At 42.6% G+C, this 15,949-nt stretch overlaps 1 protein-coding gene across 3 annotated transcripts in view; it reads right to left on the bottom strand.

Moving 5' to 3' along the window:
- MTMR1 (myotubularin related protein 1) overlaps window positions 1-15,949 on the bottom strand; it is a 109,907-nt gene that overhangs the window by 36,197 nt on the left and 57,761 nt on the right. For all 3 annotated transcript variants that reach the window (XM_033943975.1, XM_033943973.1, XM_033943974.1), the window contains 4 exons: window positions 13,854-14,003; window positions 7,890-8,078; window positions 7,292-7,477; window positions 3,526-3,732 (listed from right to left, as the gene is read on the bottom strand). In XM_033943975.1, coding sequence (XP_033799866.1) covers window positions 3,526-3,732; window positions 7,292-7,477; window positions 7,890-8,078; window positions 13,854-14,003 — 732 coding nt within the window. The remainder of the gene's footprint in view (window positions 1-3,525; window positions 3,733-7,291; window positions 7,478-7,889; window positions 8,079-13,853; window positions 14,004-15,949) is intronic.

Genomic DNA, 15,949 nt, shown 5'->3' on the forward strand with positions numbered 1-15,949 from the left:
CTTGCTCCGATCGTGGATGCGGGTGCGGGTAGGAGCGCGTGCGAGCGGTCGTTCGGGGTGGGGGTGCGAGCGGTCTGGCCAGGAGGGTTTGGGCTCCCTTCTGGCCCGATATTGTCGGGAAGTCGGCGGTCCTTCGGGGTGGGGGTGCGAGTGGTCCTGCCGGTGGGGGGGATGTATCGGACGTCGGGGAGTCGGCCGGGCAAGAGGGCTTGGGCTCCCTCTTGCTCCGATCGTGGATGCGGGTGCGGGTGGGAGCGCGTGCGAGCGGTCGTTCGGGGTGGGGGTGCGAGCGGTCCTGCTGGGGGGGTGAATCGGGCGTCGGGCGGGGTGGGAACTATGTTTTAAAACTTTTGTATACCGCGCTCACGCATATACCGCGCGAGGGGTATGCGCGGTAGGTAAAAACGCGTATAACGCGCGCGTTATATGCGTGAAAATACGGTACTCCTTCTTTTGGTCTCTGCTGGGGATATCAACTCTCCACTCTCTCTCCAATTATAAACCTGCTCCTCTCCTCCCCCCTTCCTCAGCTGGGGATATCAATTTTAAAATCCTTGCCCTCCTAATCCCCAACTCTCCTCCTCCCTGTCTTATCAGCTGGCAACCTCAGGGTCAACTTTGACTCCTCTTTCTCCTTCTCCACTCAGATTCAACAAACCACTAAAGCCTGTTGCTTCTCTCTCTATAATATCACCAAGCACACTACCAAAATCCTTATCCACACTCTCATCACCTCTCCCTTATTGCAACTTGCTTCTCTCAAGTCTTCCACTCAGTTATCTCTCTCCTCTTCAATCCATTCAAAATTCTGTTGTACAACTTATATTCCACCAGAGCCATCATTCTCACATTACCCCACTCCTTATCCATTTCAGAATACAGTTCAAACCCCTCTTACTGACTTACAAGTGCATTCACTCTGCAACCCCTCAATCTCTCCCCAATGCTCCTCACCCCCCATGAACTCCATTTATCAGGTAAGTCCCTCTTATCTGTAACTTTCTCCTCCACTGCCAGCTCCAGATTCTGTCCTTTCTACCTTGTTGCACCATATGCCTGGAACAGACTGAGTCAATACATCAAGCTCGCTCTAGTAGGATTCAAATTCAAGGTAAAAGCCCACTTTTTGAGGATGCATTCAGCTTCTACTTATCATTTCTATAGCACTGCTTGACGTACACAGCACTGTACAGTAAACATATAAGAGACAATCTCTGCAATTCCTAACTCCGACTCACTGTAAGATACCTATGTCCATCCTATCATTCTCTCTGCAAGCTCCCCAACCCCTATCTGTCCCATTTGTTCTGTCCTAATTAGATTGCAAGCTCTTCTGAGCAGGGACTATTACAGGTTGAATATGCCTTTCAGTGCTACAGAAATGATAAATTACATTACATTAGGGATTTCTATTCCGCCATTACCTTGCAGTTCAAGGCGGATTACAAAAGAATTATCCAAAATGTATTACAACAAGAACTTACAAAAAAAAAAAAAAAAAAATTGGTCATTTTCAAAAAGAGTAAGAAATGGGTAAGGTTATTTGTTTGGAGTAGTTGGCTTTAGTGAGAGGTGGAGTTTGAGACTTGCGGTATTATTTCTTTTTTCAGAGTTTTCTTGAAGAGTATGGTCTTTATTTCTTTTCTAAAAGTCTTGTAGTCGAGGGATGCCATCAGTAGATTGGCGATTTGGTTGTCTAGTTTGGCTGCTTGAGTGGCCAGGAGGCCATCATATATTTTTTTCCGTTTGACCTTCTTAATTGAGGGGTATGAGAATGGGGTGTGAAGTTTCCTATGTCTGGTTGCAGTGTTGTGGATGAGGCGGTTATTCAGGTAGTTTGGACTGTCTCCGTATAAAGTCTTAAATAGTAGGCAGTAGAATTTAAATTGTATTCTTGCTGGGATCGGAAGCCAGTGCGATTGGAGATATGCTTCTTTAATGTGATCATATTTCTTTAATGAGTTGATGAGTCTTAGTGCTGTGTTTTGGATAGTTTGTAGTTGTTTTGTTATGGTTGTAGGGCATGGGAGGTAGAGGATATTACAGTAGTCAAGTAGGCCTAGTATTAAGGACTGAACTATGAGCTGGAATTGAGTTTTCTCGAAGAATTTCCGAACTTGTCTTAAGTTTCTCATGACTAAGAATGACTTTTGTATTGTTTTATTGATTTGTGGTTGCATGGTGCAGCATCTGTCGATAGTTATTCCTAGCAGTTTTAGGGTGGTTTGTATGGGGTAGTTGATTGCGTTGATTTCAGTGTTGGTTATGGTTGGTATTTTGTTGTTTTCTAGGAGGATGAATTTCGTTTTATCTGGGTTCAATTTCAGTTTGTGATCTTTCATCCAGGTTGCTATTGATTTTAGTGTTTGGTATATTGTGTTCGTCATGGAAAGTTCAGGTTGATTGAAGGGTATGAGAACGGTAATGTCATCGGCATAGCTGTAGGTTATGCCTTGTTTGTCCAGGTGAGAGCTGAGGGAGGCTGTATAGAGATTGAAGAGAGTCGGGGATAGAGGGGATCTTTGGGGAACTCCGCAGGGGTTTGACCAAGGTTCAGATTTTTGTTTGTCTGATTTTAACGTAGAGAAATGCAAGGTCATGCATGTAGGGAAAAAGAACCCGATGTTCAACTACAAAATGGGGGGAACACTGCTAGGGGTGAGTAACCTGGAAAGGGACCTGGGGGTGATGGTCGACACATCACTGAAACCATCGGCGCAATGTGCGACAGCCTCAAAGAAAGCAAACAGAATGCTGGGCATCATCAAAAAGGGTATCGCAACCCGGACGAAGGAAGTCATCAAGCCGCTGTATCGCGCAATGGTGCGCCCGCACCTGGAGTACTGTGTTCAATACTGGTCGCCGTACCTCAAGAAGGACATGGCGGTACTCGAGGGAGTGCAGAGGAGGGCGACTAAACTGATAAAAGGTATGGAAAATTTTCCATACGCTGACAGGTTAAAAATGCTGGGGCTGTTCTCCCTGGAGAAGAGGAGACTTAGAGGGGACATGATAGAAACCTTCAAAATCCTTAAGGGCATAGAGAAAGTGAATAGGGACAGATTCTTCAAACTGTGGGGAGCCACAAGCACTAGGGGTCACTCGGAGAAATTGAAAGGGGACAGGTTTAGAACAAATGCTAGAAAATTCTTTTTTACCCAGAGGGTGGTGGACACATGGAATGCGCTTCCGGAGGATGTGATAGGCCAGAACTCTGTACAGGGGTTCAAGAAGGGTTTGGATAGGTTCCTGGAGGATAAAGGGATAGAGGGGTACAGATAGAACTTGAGGTAGGTTATAGAAGTGGTCAGAAACCACTTCACAGGTCGCAGACCTGATGGGCCGCCGCGGGAGCGGACCGCTGAGCGAGATGGACCTCAGTCTGACTCAGTGGAGGCAACTTCTTATGTTCTATGGTCCACCAAGTCGAATGCAGCAGTAAGGTCTAGTTGTATGAGCATCATTTTTTTTCCTGTGCTGAGATGTAGTACAAGAAAATAGTAATCAGAACACTTTCCTACTTACCACTGCAAACCTGTGTCCAAAACTTATCCACTCCTTCTCTATAAGATCCTCAAATCCTTTGATAGTTCGATAGTAACTGTCTAGCATAAGCATTGCCAGAGATGTGAGCTGTACTGTACGATCCCAGCCATCACTGCAGTGAACTACTACAGATGTTTTACTGGACTCTATTTTGTCTGCAATTCTTACAGCTCCAGCAAGAAGCATCTACAACAAAAGAAAAATTATATAATACATTTTTCTTATATTAGGGAAATTAATACAAATCTACTGAAAAGAATAAGAATACAGGCAGTTCCCAAGTTACAGACGCCTGACTTAAGTACGACTCATTCTTAAGAATGAGATTGCAGCTTCATGTGATTTCACTGAGCAGTATTTCCAGTGGCATAGACTCCTACACTTTTCCTGTAGCAGATTCAGGAATGATGCATGGCCACATTAAAAACAGTGTGTTATTGCGCATGCTGTACCTTTAGAGGGAACGCTGGTAGGAGCAGTTGACCCTTTTGTCAGCTGGGAGTAGAGGTAAGCAGCAAGAATCTTAAAATCTACAAGTTCTGAGTTACATACAAATCCGACTTAAGAACAGCTTTAAAAACGAAACTCGTTCTTAACCCGGGGACTGCCTGTAAACAACGCAGATATCGTAAACTAAAACTGCATCTTTTGATTTTTTAAAATTCTGGATTTAATAATAAAGTGTGTGTGTCTGCCATATTTTTCTTGTTGAAACATCCTCTAAAACAAGACTTTTCATCAGTAAAAGTTATTTCTTTGGCAATTTAATATTACTGTCCTTGCCAGAAAGCAGAAAAAATTTCTTTAAAAGCACTATCTTATCCCACACCTTTCATTAGTTGCTCTGGTTCATTGGTCATGCTTCTCAAGTTGAGAAATATTTAAAGGTTTTGGTTTTATGTATTAAATATGGTGTCCATTTGTGAAAGTATGAAGAGTGGACCATATAGCTGCCCTACAAATCTCCTCAGGCAGAACTGCCCAGGATTCTGACCTGAAGAAGCCACACTTCTGGTGGAATGTACCATCAAGGAGCTTGGTGGCTGTTTTCCACAGCCAACATAATCACATGAAATAGCTATGCCAATCCATCTGGAAATCGAAGCCTTTGATGTTGGCTTCCTCAGTTCGCCAAAACTGGTAACTCCAAAAAGATGATCTGAAAGTCGAAAATCATTTATCACATCGCGCTAACGTCCCGTAACTCCAAAACTTTGTCCTTTTTCTTTACACCTATAACCTAAAATGGAGCTAGTTGGACTTCCTGATTGACAAGAAATGCTGACACCGCCTTTGACAGAATGGAAGGCACCATGCGTTTGCACACACCCAGCTCCATAAATCTGAAGAATGGCTCTCTACATGAGAGAGCCTGAAGTTCTGAAAGCCTTCTTGTCAAGGTAATAGCTACCAGGAAAACCACTTTGATGGTCAGATCCATTAGTGATGCCTCTTGCAAGGGCTCGTACGGGGCTCCACTGAGGGCCCTTAGCATAATGTTAAGATTTCACTTTGGAAGTGGTTGGAAGTGCATAGAAGGATGCAAACGCAACTCTCCCTTCAGAAGCCTGGACACATCCGGATGGGAAACCAAAGACCCTTTCTACACTTGAGCCAAGGCATGAGAAGCTTGCCACCTGTACTTTAAAGGGGTCAATGGCCAGGCTCTTTTTGAGACAGTTCTGAAGAAATGAAAGAACAGCAAAAATCAGGGCCCTAAAAGGCTCCACCTTCTGTTCCGCACACCACTGATGAAAAAACAGTCTTCCAAACCTCAGAATAGGCTACGACTGTAGTTGGCTTCTTAGATCATAACCCCCTCTGAATATTCTTTCTTCTACAGGGCTGCGTGCTCAAGAGCCAAGGGACTAAAGGGTACTAAGCCCAGCACTTCTGCACCCTCTCACGTGCCCCGCAGCACGTGTCACATGGTCGCTCCTCAACCAGCCATCCAACACAATCTTGACATGATACAGGGGTAGAAAGGCCTGGGGAACGCATATAAATTGATTATTAGTAAAATCGAGGTGTTTTAAGGCATATTGAGGCTTTTAAATTAAAATTGGGAAATTCAAGATAGCTTTTCGCAGCGTTTTAGCACCATAAAACAGCCCAGGAGAGCTGAATAAAAGTTTTAAAAATAAAATCAGGGAAGGGGGTTTTTGGAGGTGGGGGACCCTACAGGAAGCCCTAGAGACCGTCAAAACTACTGTTTTGGAATCATCCTGAAGTCTCCCATAGACAGTATTAGACTGTATTCACAGAACTGCCTGGTGCCATGCCTGCATCAGCTCACACTGTAGCTGGACAAAGGAGAAGGTTCCTGCCTCAGACAAGCATACAAGTTAAGATCTTCCAGAAGCTTGTCTCTTCAGGCTGCCTTTTAGACTGGCTCCGAGAACCCCACTACCTTCTCATGAATCTTCAGGAGGGGTGCACTCAATGAAATTGCAGGGAAATACTTTAAAACCAATAGGAGGAAATATTTTTTCACTCAGAGAATAGTTAAGCTCTGGAATGCGTTGCCAGAGGTTGTGGTAAAAGCGGATTGTGTAGCTAGTTTTAAGAAAGGTTTGGACAAATTCCTGGAGGAAAAGTCCATGGTCTGTTAATAAGACATTGGGAAAGCTTCTGCTTGTCCTGGATCGGTAGCATGGAATGTTGCTACTCTTTGGGTTTTGGCCAGACTAGTGACCTGGATTGGTCACCGTGAGAACGGGCTACTGGACTTGATGAACCACTGGTCTGACCCAGTAAGGCTATTCTTATGTCCTGCTACAGCCCTCTGGATCTGCACGAGGCTCAGCCTGCACTCAAGCACCTGATAAATCAGTGGCAAGCTGAGCTCCCGAGGGAATGCACCCCAAGATATCATGTTAGTGCAAGCCAGCTAGGTAGGTGCCCTGCAAAAGTGTTATTTCCACCCCCCCCCCCCCCCACCAGCTACAGCTCTCTAAACTAGAGGCTATTTTCTCCCAGGCAGAGCCATCCCAGAAATCCTTGGAACCTCTGGGGCACTGTGAAGTCTAGCATTTCAGATTAAAACTTGAAAAGAATAAATCAATTGCAGAACAGAAGAAAGATACACCTTCTCAACTCGTTTGGAAAAGAAAAACTGAGATGGTGACTGCCCACTGATGTGCAGCGGAGCTGACAAGCTGTAGATGATTCCTTCTACAAAAACCCATGGGTAGAGCTGAATAACCCACTGTTCAAAACTCATGTTCCCTTTTGCACTGGAAATGCACTTCTAGGAAAAAATACGGGAATGCATTTCCATGCTGGGCTCCAGTGACACTACCAGCCAGTAATATTCTTCATCCTGCTCGTCCATGGAGAATAAGCAGTTTCACTTTGACCATTACCCAGGGAAAACTAGTCTCACAAAAGTGTGCCTATTTTTGGGGATAAAGTAGGCACGGGTGGTAACCAACCTGTGACCACAGAACCACCACACAGACGTGCAAGTACTTATTTGTATGTGTGCTGGTGGCACACAGCAACTAGGCTGGAAAGGAGATCACAACGTTGCAGGACATGAGTGTGCCAGTGGAAGAAAGGAGCTGCCAGACCTATCAGCAACAGATTTGAGATTACTTATGGGATTTCTCTCTGGTCTTTTCATATATGAGTAAATTCACATTGATCCACATTAAAATTTTAAGTAAATGTATTTTGAAATGTGATATTTAGTTATACAGTATAAACAAAATATACTTTTTTAATCAGTCTAAAAAGCCCTTACCCGTATGTATTCCAACCAATGGGTTCCATCCACATTGGACAGCCATCGTGCCTCATCAAGTATAGGATAAACTATTTCTTTTAGTTTACGCAGCGACTCTCTCATTACATGGATGTTATGTATTTCCAAAAAGATCAGTTCAGCATTTGGATAAGCACTTTCACTTTCATATCCTCCACCTTTTGCCTGCCATTTAAAAATTATAGCTCTAATTAGAGAGCTACTCTTTATGATGTTCCTAAAACACAAACAAACTAAATGGACTTTATTTAACACCTCCTCTAAAGACTAAAAACTTCTTAAACCACTCCTCATATCAATCTCAAACTAGGTGGTGTAATTGTGTTTCTCCTCCCTCCCCTCCAGTTCAAAAGCACATATATTTTTGGATTTCTTTCTCTTCTGTAAAAGGATATGCAGGTCTATATATTTGATTTTGATATTTATACTCAATTTAGCTCTTAAAATTGTACTGAAATTCAAATTACTCAAACAGGATCAACAATAATGTTAAATATGTTATAGGTTATGAGTAGAAGACCAAATTGTTAACAGAAACCTCAAATGTCATAATTTTTATTCATGCAACATAAATCACCTTGTTAGTGTCGGCTACACTGTTTTGTCTGGCATCAAAAATGATCAGTTTATGAGACTGTGCATTGGCATCCATTATTGTTTGCAAATACTTTTCATCTTCTTTGCATCGTTTGTCATTTGGGCCCACTAAGGGTTGACTACAGCGGGTGATTGTTGCTTGACTCTCTGGATGGATCCAAGATAAAACCTTAAGAAAAAGTTCATGTTTTAATGTGCTACATCTTATATTTATAAGCACTTTTATAGTCTCAGAGGCCGTCCATTAATGTCTTCCCTGTTTATCCAACAAATACTATATATACTTGATTATAAGTTGATCCAAATACAAGTCAAGAGCCCCTTTTTCCCTCCAAAAAGGAGAAAAAAATGGTTTATCCGAATATAAGTCGGGCGGCTTAATATTCAAGTGCCCTGCCCTGTCGGGCTCTGCACCCAGCCCCCCTCCCCGCTCTGCACCCAGCCCCCTTCTCTCCCTCCCCCGTCAGGCACTTCACCCAGCTCCCTTCCTGCCAGGTACTGCACCCAGCTCCCTTCCCTTCCCCCTCCTGTCAGGCATTGCACCCATCTCCTTCCTTCCTTCCCTCCCCTGTCAGGTATTGCACCCAGCCCCTTCTTTCCTTCCCTCTCCTATCAGACTCTGCACCCAGTGCACCCTACCTTCCCTCGTTCCCTCCCCTGTCAGGCTCTGCACCCAGCACCCTCCGTGCCCTAGCCTCATCTGCCGATCCCCAGTGGAGGTGCAGCGGGCATGAGGGAACTTTCTGAGTTCCTGCCCTGCTGCTAACCGGCTGCTGCTCGGTGCTGAGCAGTTTCCTTACTGGCAGACCAGGAATACACTGCCTCTCAATGGAACGAGCCCCGTAGTGAGCCTGCAATCCAACAGGCTGGCATCCGTCCTAAGAGTCATCCACAGAAATCTGAAGAAGCCAGCCCTGGCTGAGAGCCACCAGCTCAAAATGCTGCTAGCTGGCTCTGTCCAGGGAAGCAGCATCTGAAGGGGAAAACTCAGTGGAGATCACTAAAATAGGAGGGACTCCCGTCAAGAATGCATGGGCGCTCCAGCCCAGAGGATTGCTTCCAAGGAGGTTACCCAAGACCCCAGAACCTGCAGAAGAGAATTCTGATCTGTTGATGAAGGTTCTGTCTACTAGTCCTGAGAAGAAACACACAACCCTGTCTGGAGATGAAGAGAAGCCCCAGAAATTCCAGGAACTTCTCTTCCTGAACTTGCCAACGCCTGCAGCAGATACACTACCGTTCCCATTGCACCTTCGTACACCCGAGACAGAGCCTGGATCACCCACTGTCCCAGGAAGGGTGGACTTGGACCCTCTGCTTATAGAAAACTGGCTCAGTTACTAACACTGAGACAAAAGTGCGGGAGGTGCTGGAAAACCAGTGCCACAGCAGAATCTACCTCAGGCTGTTCAAACCTGCCAAAAATCAGAATCCAGGTGATAAAAGCATAGACATAGCTTTAGCAGATCAGAAAGAGCTTTCCGGGGATCACATTATTCTGAAACCAGACCAAGGAGCTGTGGACTGAATGGAAAAAGCACAGGAGAATGGTCCAGGACAAAAACCAGAGAAATGGAAGGTGGAAAATAGAAATGAAACTCTGTCTGAACATCATCCGTAAAGAGGTGGACAGAAGCCCGCTTAAAATGTGATGGATAAGTGCCTCCAAATCCAGACGCTCAGGGCAGCCGAGGAAACCACTCTCAGCAAAGGCATCAATATAATTTTATCTGTGATTTAGTGATTTATGGCTGTTTTGATTGTTTGTTGTATTATTTTATTTGTATGTTTTTGTAATCCACAGAGATGTTTGTGATTTGCAGAATATAAGTGTTTAAAAAAAAAATAAGATCGATTTTAAAATCCAAGATGTCCACCATCACGCATTCACAGCAAAAATGGCAAAAATAAACAAAAGCTGAAAAATAGCGATTTGAGGTCTGGGGAGGTGGGGACCTAAATCCTACCCATATAATCTGTGCAAAATGACTTTTAAATTGTTCCCCAAGCCACCCCTTAAGTTCCCATAGGAAATAATGAAGGTACTCACAGTTTTGCAGTGCCTTTGCCTATCAGCGTTTTTTAAAAGCAGCTGAGTGGATAAATAGGTCTTTCTGCCTCAGAAACAGCACAGAATGGTAGATCTTTGGATTGCCAGCTGACCAGATACAGAGTACAACCTCCACCCCCATGGATCCTCTGCCACGCGATCAGGGGCAGGAAAGGCAGCCTGCACCTTGAAACCCAGGTGGGTTGCTGTCCAGACACACACAGCCTGCGCTAGAAACCTAGGACAGGGTCCTCAGCCAGCAGACTCCCACGGGAAGGACCCCGGGTACTTCAAGAAGGTGGCACACAACAGGCTGGCTCCACAGATCGACCAGAGCTTCTCTGTGAAGCTGCAGTCTAGCACCGCAGGACTACGTCTTTCTCCGACAGAGGACCACCGGGGAGGGGTCTGAAGGCACTGAAGCCACCGAGAAACAAACAAAGCGAAAAAATAAGAAATAGAAGCAGAGCATCTGCAAAAAACATCTGCACGGACTGCTTGCAGAAACTGAAACTAGGATTGTTTACTAACTCTCAGGCTAAGGGGGTGGAGCATGTGCTCATAAAAGTTGTGGATTTCTGCAATACAAGGACTGCGGGTTGGGATTGAACACCTAGCATATGAAATCCAGAAGGGACATAACAGAAATGTAATTACAGTATGTTTATGATTTTATATCACACTTGCAATATGTGCCAAGAAACACTACATGACATAGCGTATAGCTTTCTTTTCTTTTATTAAAACAGTGGCTTCTTTTTTGCTAGTCTCTCAAGATTATTCCACAAATATGGCCTTTTTGGAACTGGAGAACAAGCTTTTTCTCCAATCTAAGTTATTGGGCATCTGTAGTACTTTTAAAGTAATTCTAAGCATCCTATTCTTCTTAACCCATGGAAAACCTTTCATATGCTGAAAGATTAGAGAGTCTGGGGATTTTTTCACTGGAGAAGCGGAGACTTAGAGGGGACATGATAGAGACTTATAAGATCACAAAGGGCATAGAGAAAGTAGAGAGGGACAGATTCTTCAAACTTTTGACAACTACAACAACGAGAGGGAATTCCGAAAAATTAAAAGGAGACAGATTCAGAACCAATGCTAGGAAGTTCTTCTTCACCCAACGGGTGGTGGACACCTGGAACACGCTTCCAGAGGGAGTGATAGGACAGGGTATGGTATTGGAGTTCGAGAAGGGATTGGACAATTTTCTGAAGGAAAAGGGGATAGAAGGGTATAGATAGAGAGCTAGTATACAGGTCCTGGACCTGATGGGTCGCCGTGTGAACGGACTGCTGGGCATGATGGACCTCAGGTCTGACCCAGCAGAGGCACGGCTTATGTTATTATGTTCTTACTGACTTTGGAGGGATGACCTGATTGAGACTATTTTCTAGTGTCAAATTGTTTCCACTTTATTATAATGGTCTTGACATTGAATGGGATATACAGCACACCCAAATTTTTTTAAAGTCTTTCCCCAATCTGTATTTTTGAATAATTGTTCCAGAGTTCTTTCAGCAGCTCCATGTTTATACCTTGCCTTCAAATTCTGTTCATATATTCAACAAACACAGTCCATGTTTTCATCCAGGAGTATTCAAATCAGCTCAACTATTGAGGACTTTGTGATGGCAATTTTTGGAAATGGGTATGTAGACTTATGCAAGACTTTTTACATTCTTAATAATTTTTAAAATCTCTGTTCTATTCACATTGAAAGTTTAGTACCTTAAATAATTTTGAATTGTATTTTTAGACAGACCATTTTTTATATGAAGTCTAAGGGCTCCTTTTACAAAGGTGCGCTAGCGTTTTTAGCACATGCACAAGAATAGTGCGCGCTAGCTGAAAAATTACCGCCTGCTTAAAAAGAGGCAGTAGTGGCTAGCACGCGCTAAAACCACTAGCACACCTTGTAAAAGGAGCCCTAAATCTGAGTTTAGACATTTTGTAGAAATGTCAAAAATCCAGTAGGGAAAATGACTATTTTCAAACCAGAAAAATGTCTTTATCTTCTTGTTTCTGAGGACTTTCTTAGAGATCAGACTCCACAGGTGACCCTTGAGGTTAATTCCCTCCTGCCTACCCCAAGGCGGAACTTTTTTGGCTCTTCAGCCAACCAGCAACAGGGCATTGATTTGGTAGGATTTTTCTGTTTTCTTTTTTCTTCCAGGTGTAAGTACTTCTGCAACCACAGTATGGCTGGGAAACATTGTGTCACCAAAGCTGCTGCTCAGGTTACAGCTTCCGTCTCTATAAAAACAGAAAATGTTACTCAGGCAGAGGGAATGGTTCCATGTGCAAGCTGTGTTCAGCTTGAATCCCTCATGAAGGAAGCACAGGATCTTAGAGAAGAGGTGGCAAGACCGAGAAGCATCTGTGAGAATGAGAGGTACATCAATGAAATGGTTCATGAGGCGTCAAAGATTTCCAGCAGTGGAGAAGAAGAGGCTATGCTGAGGAAGACAGCTAGACTCAAGATTGTTATTGCGATTCTACCTGCCCTTGAACTGAAGAACCAGTATGCTGCCCTGGAAGTGGAGATGAGAGCATCCCATGGAGATGAAAAGACCAAAGCTTGAAATCTCCAAAATTGCTGGATCCATGACCACTAGAAGGCGTAAGGTAGTGGTGGTTGGCAATTTCTTTCTGAGGGGGTACAGATCAGATATGATGTCCCGGATTGAGCACCATCTGGTCTTCTTCATTGTTGTTTTTGTGCCTCTTTCTGGTGTTTGTCTTCAGGTCAAGGAACAGCAGGAAATAAAGGTCTTGATGCTACTGCCCTCCATTGGTGCTAGCAATTGATTTCCCATAACCAGATCAGCTGAGAGAATTTTTCTAACAGCTTTGCTAAACTTCATTCTCATGAAATGTAGACACTTGCACTAGGTTATATGAGAATGAAGAACTAACACATAACCAGACCAGTGACCACAGCTGAGGACCAGTGAACATTTATTCTTAAATTGGCTCGAATGAAGTTTAGCAAAGCTGTTAGAAAAATTCTCTCAGCTGATCTGGTTAAGCAATTGATTTCCGACACACCACTATCACTTCCAATGATTTTTTTTCCCCTCTCCACCACCCTGCAAAGAATAGCATTTTCCAAACGTCTTCCTATGAATTGCTAAATAGTTTGAAGGTTAGCAATGTATTCTTTTCTGCTGACCTCTCAACTGCTATGGCCTGTATTTCCCTAGATATCTTCTATGCCACCAAAAACATCTTCCCATGTGGTACCAACAATAACTATGCTTATCTGCACTTCAGGGCTCTGAAGTCAACTGAGTCACTTGCAGCAGCAACATCAATCTGCAGAGTCTGGGGAAGGTAAGAAAAAAGTAAAGAATAAAGGGAATGGGAAAAGGATGATGGATTAATCTGGAAAGTTAAGTGGTACTACTAGAATAATAAAGACAATTGAAAGATATAGAGATGAGAAAGGAAGAGTCTATAGTGGAAAAGGTGAGAACAGCAACTGAAAGAAAAAAAATGAAAATATAAAAAAATAAAAATGTAACTGAATTGGAAGGAAAACATGAACACGGTTAAAAAATATTTTATTTACAGCAGTTCTATTTTTCACATGATATATTGTCAAAAATTTAACTTTTTGCAAGTAAGGCTACATGAAATATGTTGCAGAATTGCAATAGCATTTCAGTTCATGTTATAAATTGTTCTAATTACTGTTGCAAGATACTGGATTATCTTGCCTTGTGCCCTAAAACCACTTCTACTGTCTGTAGCTTTATCAAAGATGAGAAACTATGAAGTTAAGTTTGCTTGGATGACTTCAAGCAGAATTCCTAACAATATTCTGGCCAATAGATTCAAATAAAAATGTACGCAAGCATGTTCAAGTTTGGGAGTAAGGCTCTTACTTACTGGAATTCTTCCTTTTGCTCTAAATGCAGCAACTTTTGAGAGATCATCATCTTTTACACTGGTTGGTATAACAAATATAGCAGGATATGTATCACAAAGCTCATAGGTACTATTGATTTTAGTAATTTTCCAGCTCTCATTTGGAAGACCCTAAAGTTAGAAAAAGTAAATAGGTTAAACTATCACACACAATTGACAAATCTGTGCTATTAACACTAACCCACTAAATATTGAACTAGACCAGTTACTGGGCAGACTTGCACGGTCTGTGTCTGTGTATGGCCGTTTGGTGGAGGATGGGCAGGGGAGGGCTTCAATGGCTGGGAGGGTGTAGATGGGCTGGAGTAAGTCTTAACAGAGATTTCGGCAGTTGGAACCCAAGCACAGTACCGGGTAAAGCTTTGGATTCTTGCCCAGAAATAGCTAAGAAGAAAAAAAAAAAAAAATGTAAATTGAATCAGGTTGGGCAGACTGGATGGACCATTCGGGTCTTTATCTGCCGTCATCTACTATGTTACTATGTAACCCTCCCCCAACCTTTTACAAAACCATGCAAGAGATTTTTAGCACTGGCCAGCACATTGAATGCTCTGCGCTGCTCCGACGCTCATAGGAACTCTATGAGCAGCGGAGCACCGCAGAGCATTCGGCACACTAAAAACCTCTTGTGCGGTTTTGTAAAGAAGGGGGGGGTGTAAATTACTAATAAAAATAATCAAGAATGATTTTGTTTGAAGTTCTCTATACATCTTTTGCAAATTCTTATGTTGACTAACATTAAAATGTAAATCTGACACCTTATACAATGCTATAAAACTTTGAAACAATTCTGTAAATCTAGGACAACTAATGTAAAACCGAAAAAAGGTATAAATTTCAGAGCTTTGAGTATTATTTACATATAGAGATTGTGACACGTTCAGAATATTTTTATGCAGCAAGATTTTGCACAGTTCCTTAAATGAATGTAAAAATATATACATGGATTAAAATGTACTATTTATGAGGTCATGAGCACATAATACCCATTACTATTTACTTTTTTAAATCAGTCATCCTTCCCCACACCACCATTGTCTCTAGTTTCTCCACTTCATGCGACATGCCTGGGTGGCTCCGATACCCTTTTGCTGGCCCATTGCCTAGCAGGTGTTACCCCAGAAGCTGCAGATGTCTTCTTTGCCTTTTTCTGCTCCAGTGCCCCACCTCTGTGGTGTACCAACACTCAATGACACCCAAAAATAGGTCGTCGAAATCCATGGGAGCTGCCTCAATTTGACTTATACTGGATTAGCATTGTGGAAATCCTGAAAACCTGAGCATCCTGTTGCTCTTGAGACTAAAGAATTTTTGAAAGTGCATTGTTTAAAAAGAAATAAAAACAATTGTTGTAAGGAGCCGATGAGGAAAATAACCACGTAAAGCTTGCCGCGATGAAAGGTTTTAAAGTAATTTGCCTATGCTGATGACATTCAGCTCCTACATCCATTAGATACTACCAATCCGCTGGATACATTAATAATTAATAAAAAGCTTGAACAAATACACCAATGGCTGGAAACTAATAGACTAGCGCTTAATGTCAACAAATCAAATGTGATGCTCTTTCCTTGGAAAGACAGTTCAAAACTCATTTTCCCCATCTCTATTAAGGGTTCTCCTTTACAAACATCAAGATCCTAGGAATTATCTTTGATCACAAATTAACTTTCCATGATCACATTAGTAGCATTATTAAATCCACCTTTTTTAGACTCCGCCAAATTCACTCAGTTTCACAATTTCTCTGTCCAAAATCTCTTAACATTCTCATTCATTCTCTGGTGATTTCTAAAATTGACTATTGCAACGCTCTATTTAAGGGAATTACACAAAACAAAATCAAACGTATACAAATCATTCAGAATGCTTCTATCAAACTCATATCTAAGGCTAAGAAGTTTGATCATGTAACACCTCTCCTTAAGAAAGCACATTGGCTCCCGGTAGCTCACCGGATAACATATAAATTATGTTTGCTCACATTCAAATCTCTTCTTTATAAAACTCCTGCTTTCAATTACAAATTATTAATTCCTTACACTTCTAATAGAACA

This window comes from Geotrypetes seraphini, chromosome 5, assembly GCF_902459505.1.
Source record: "Geotrypetes seraphini chromosome 5, aGeoSer1.1, whole genome shotgun sequence".
Taxonomy (NCBI): domain Eukaryota; kingdom Metazoa; phylum Chordata; class Amphibia; order Gymnophiona; family Dermophiidae; genus Geotrypetes; species Geotrypetes seraphini.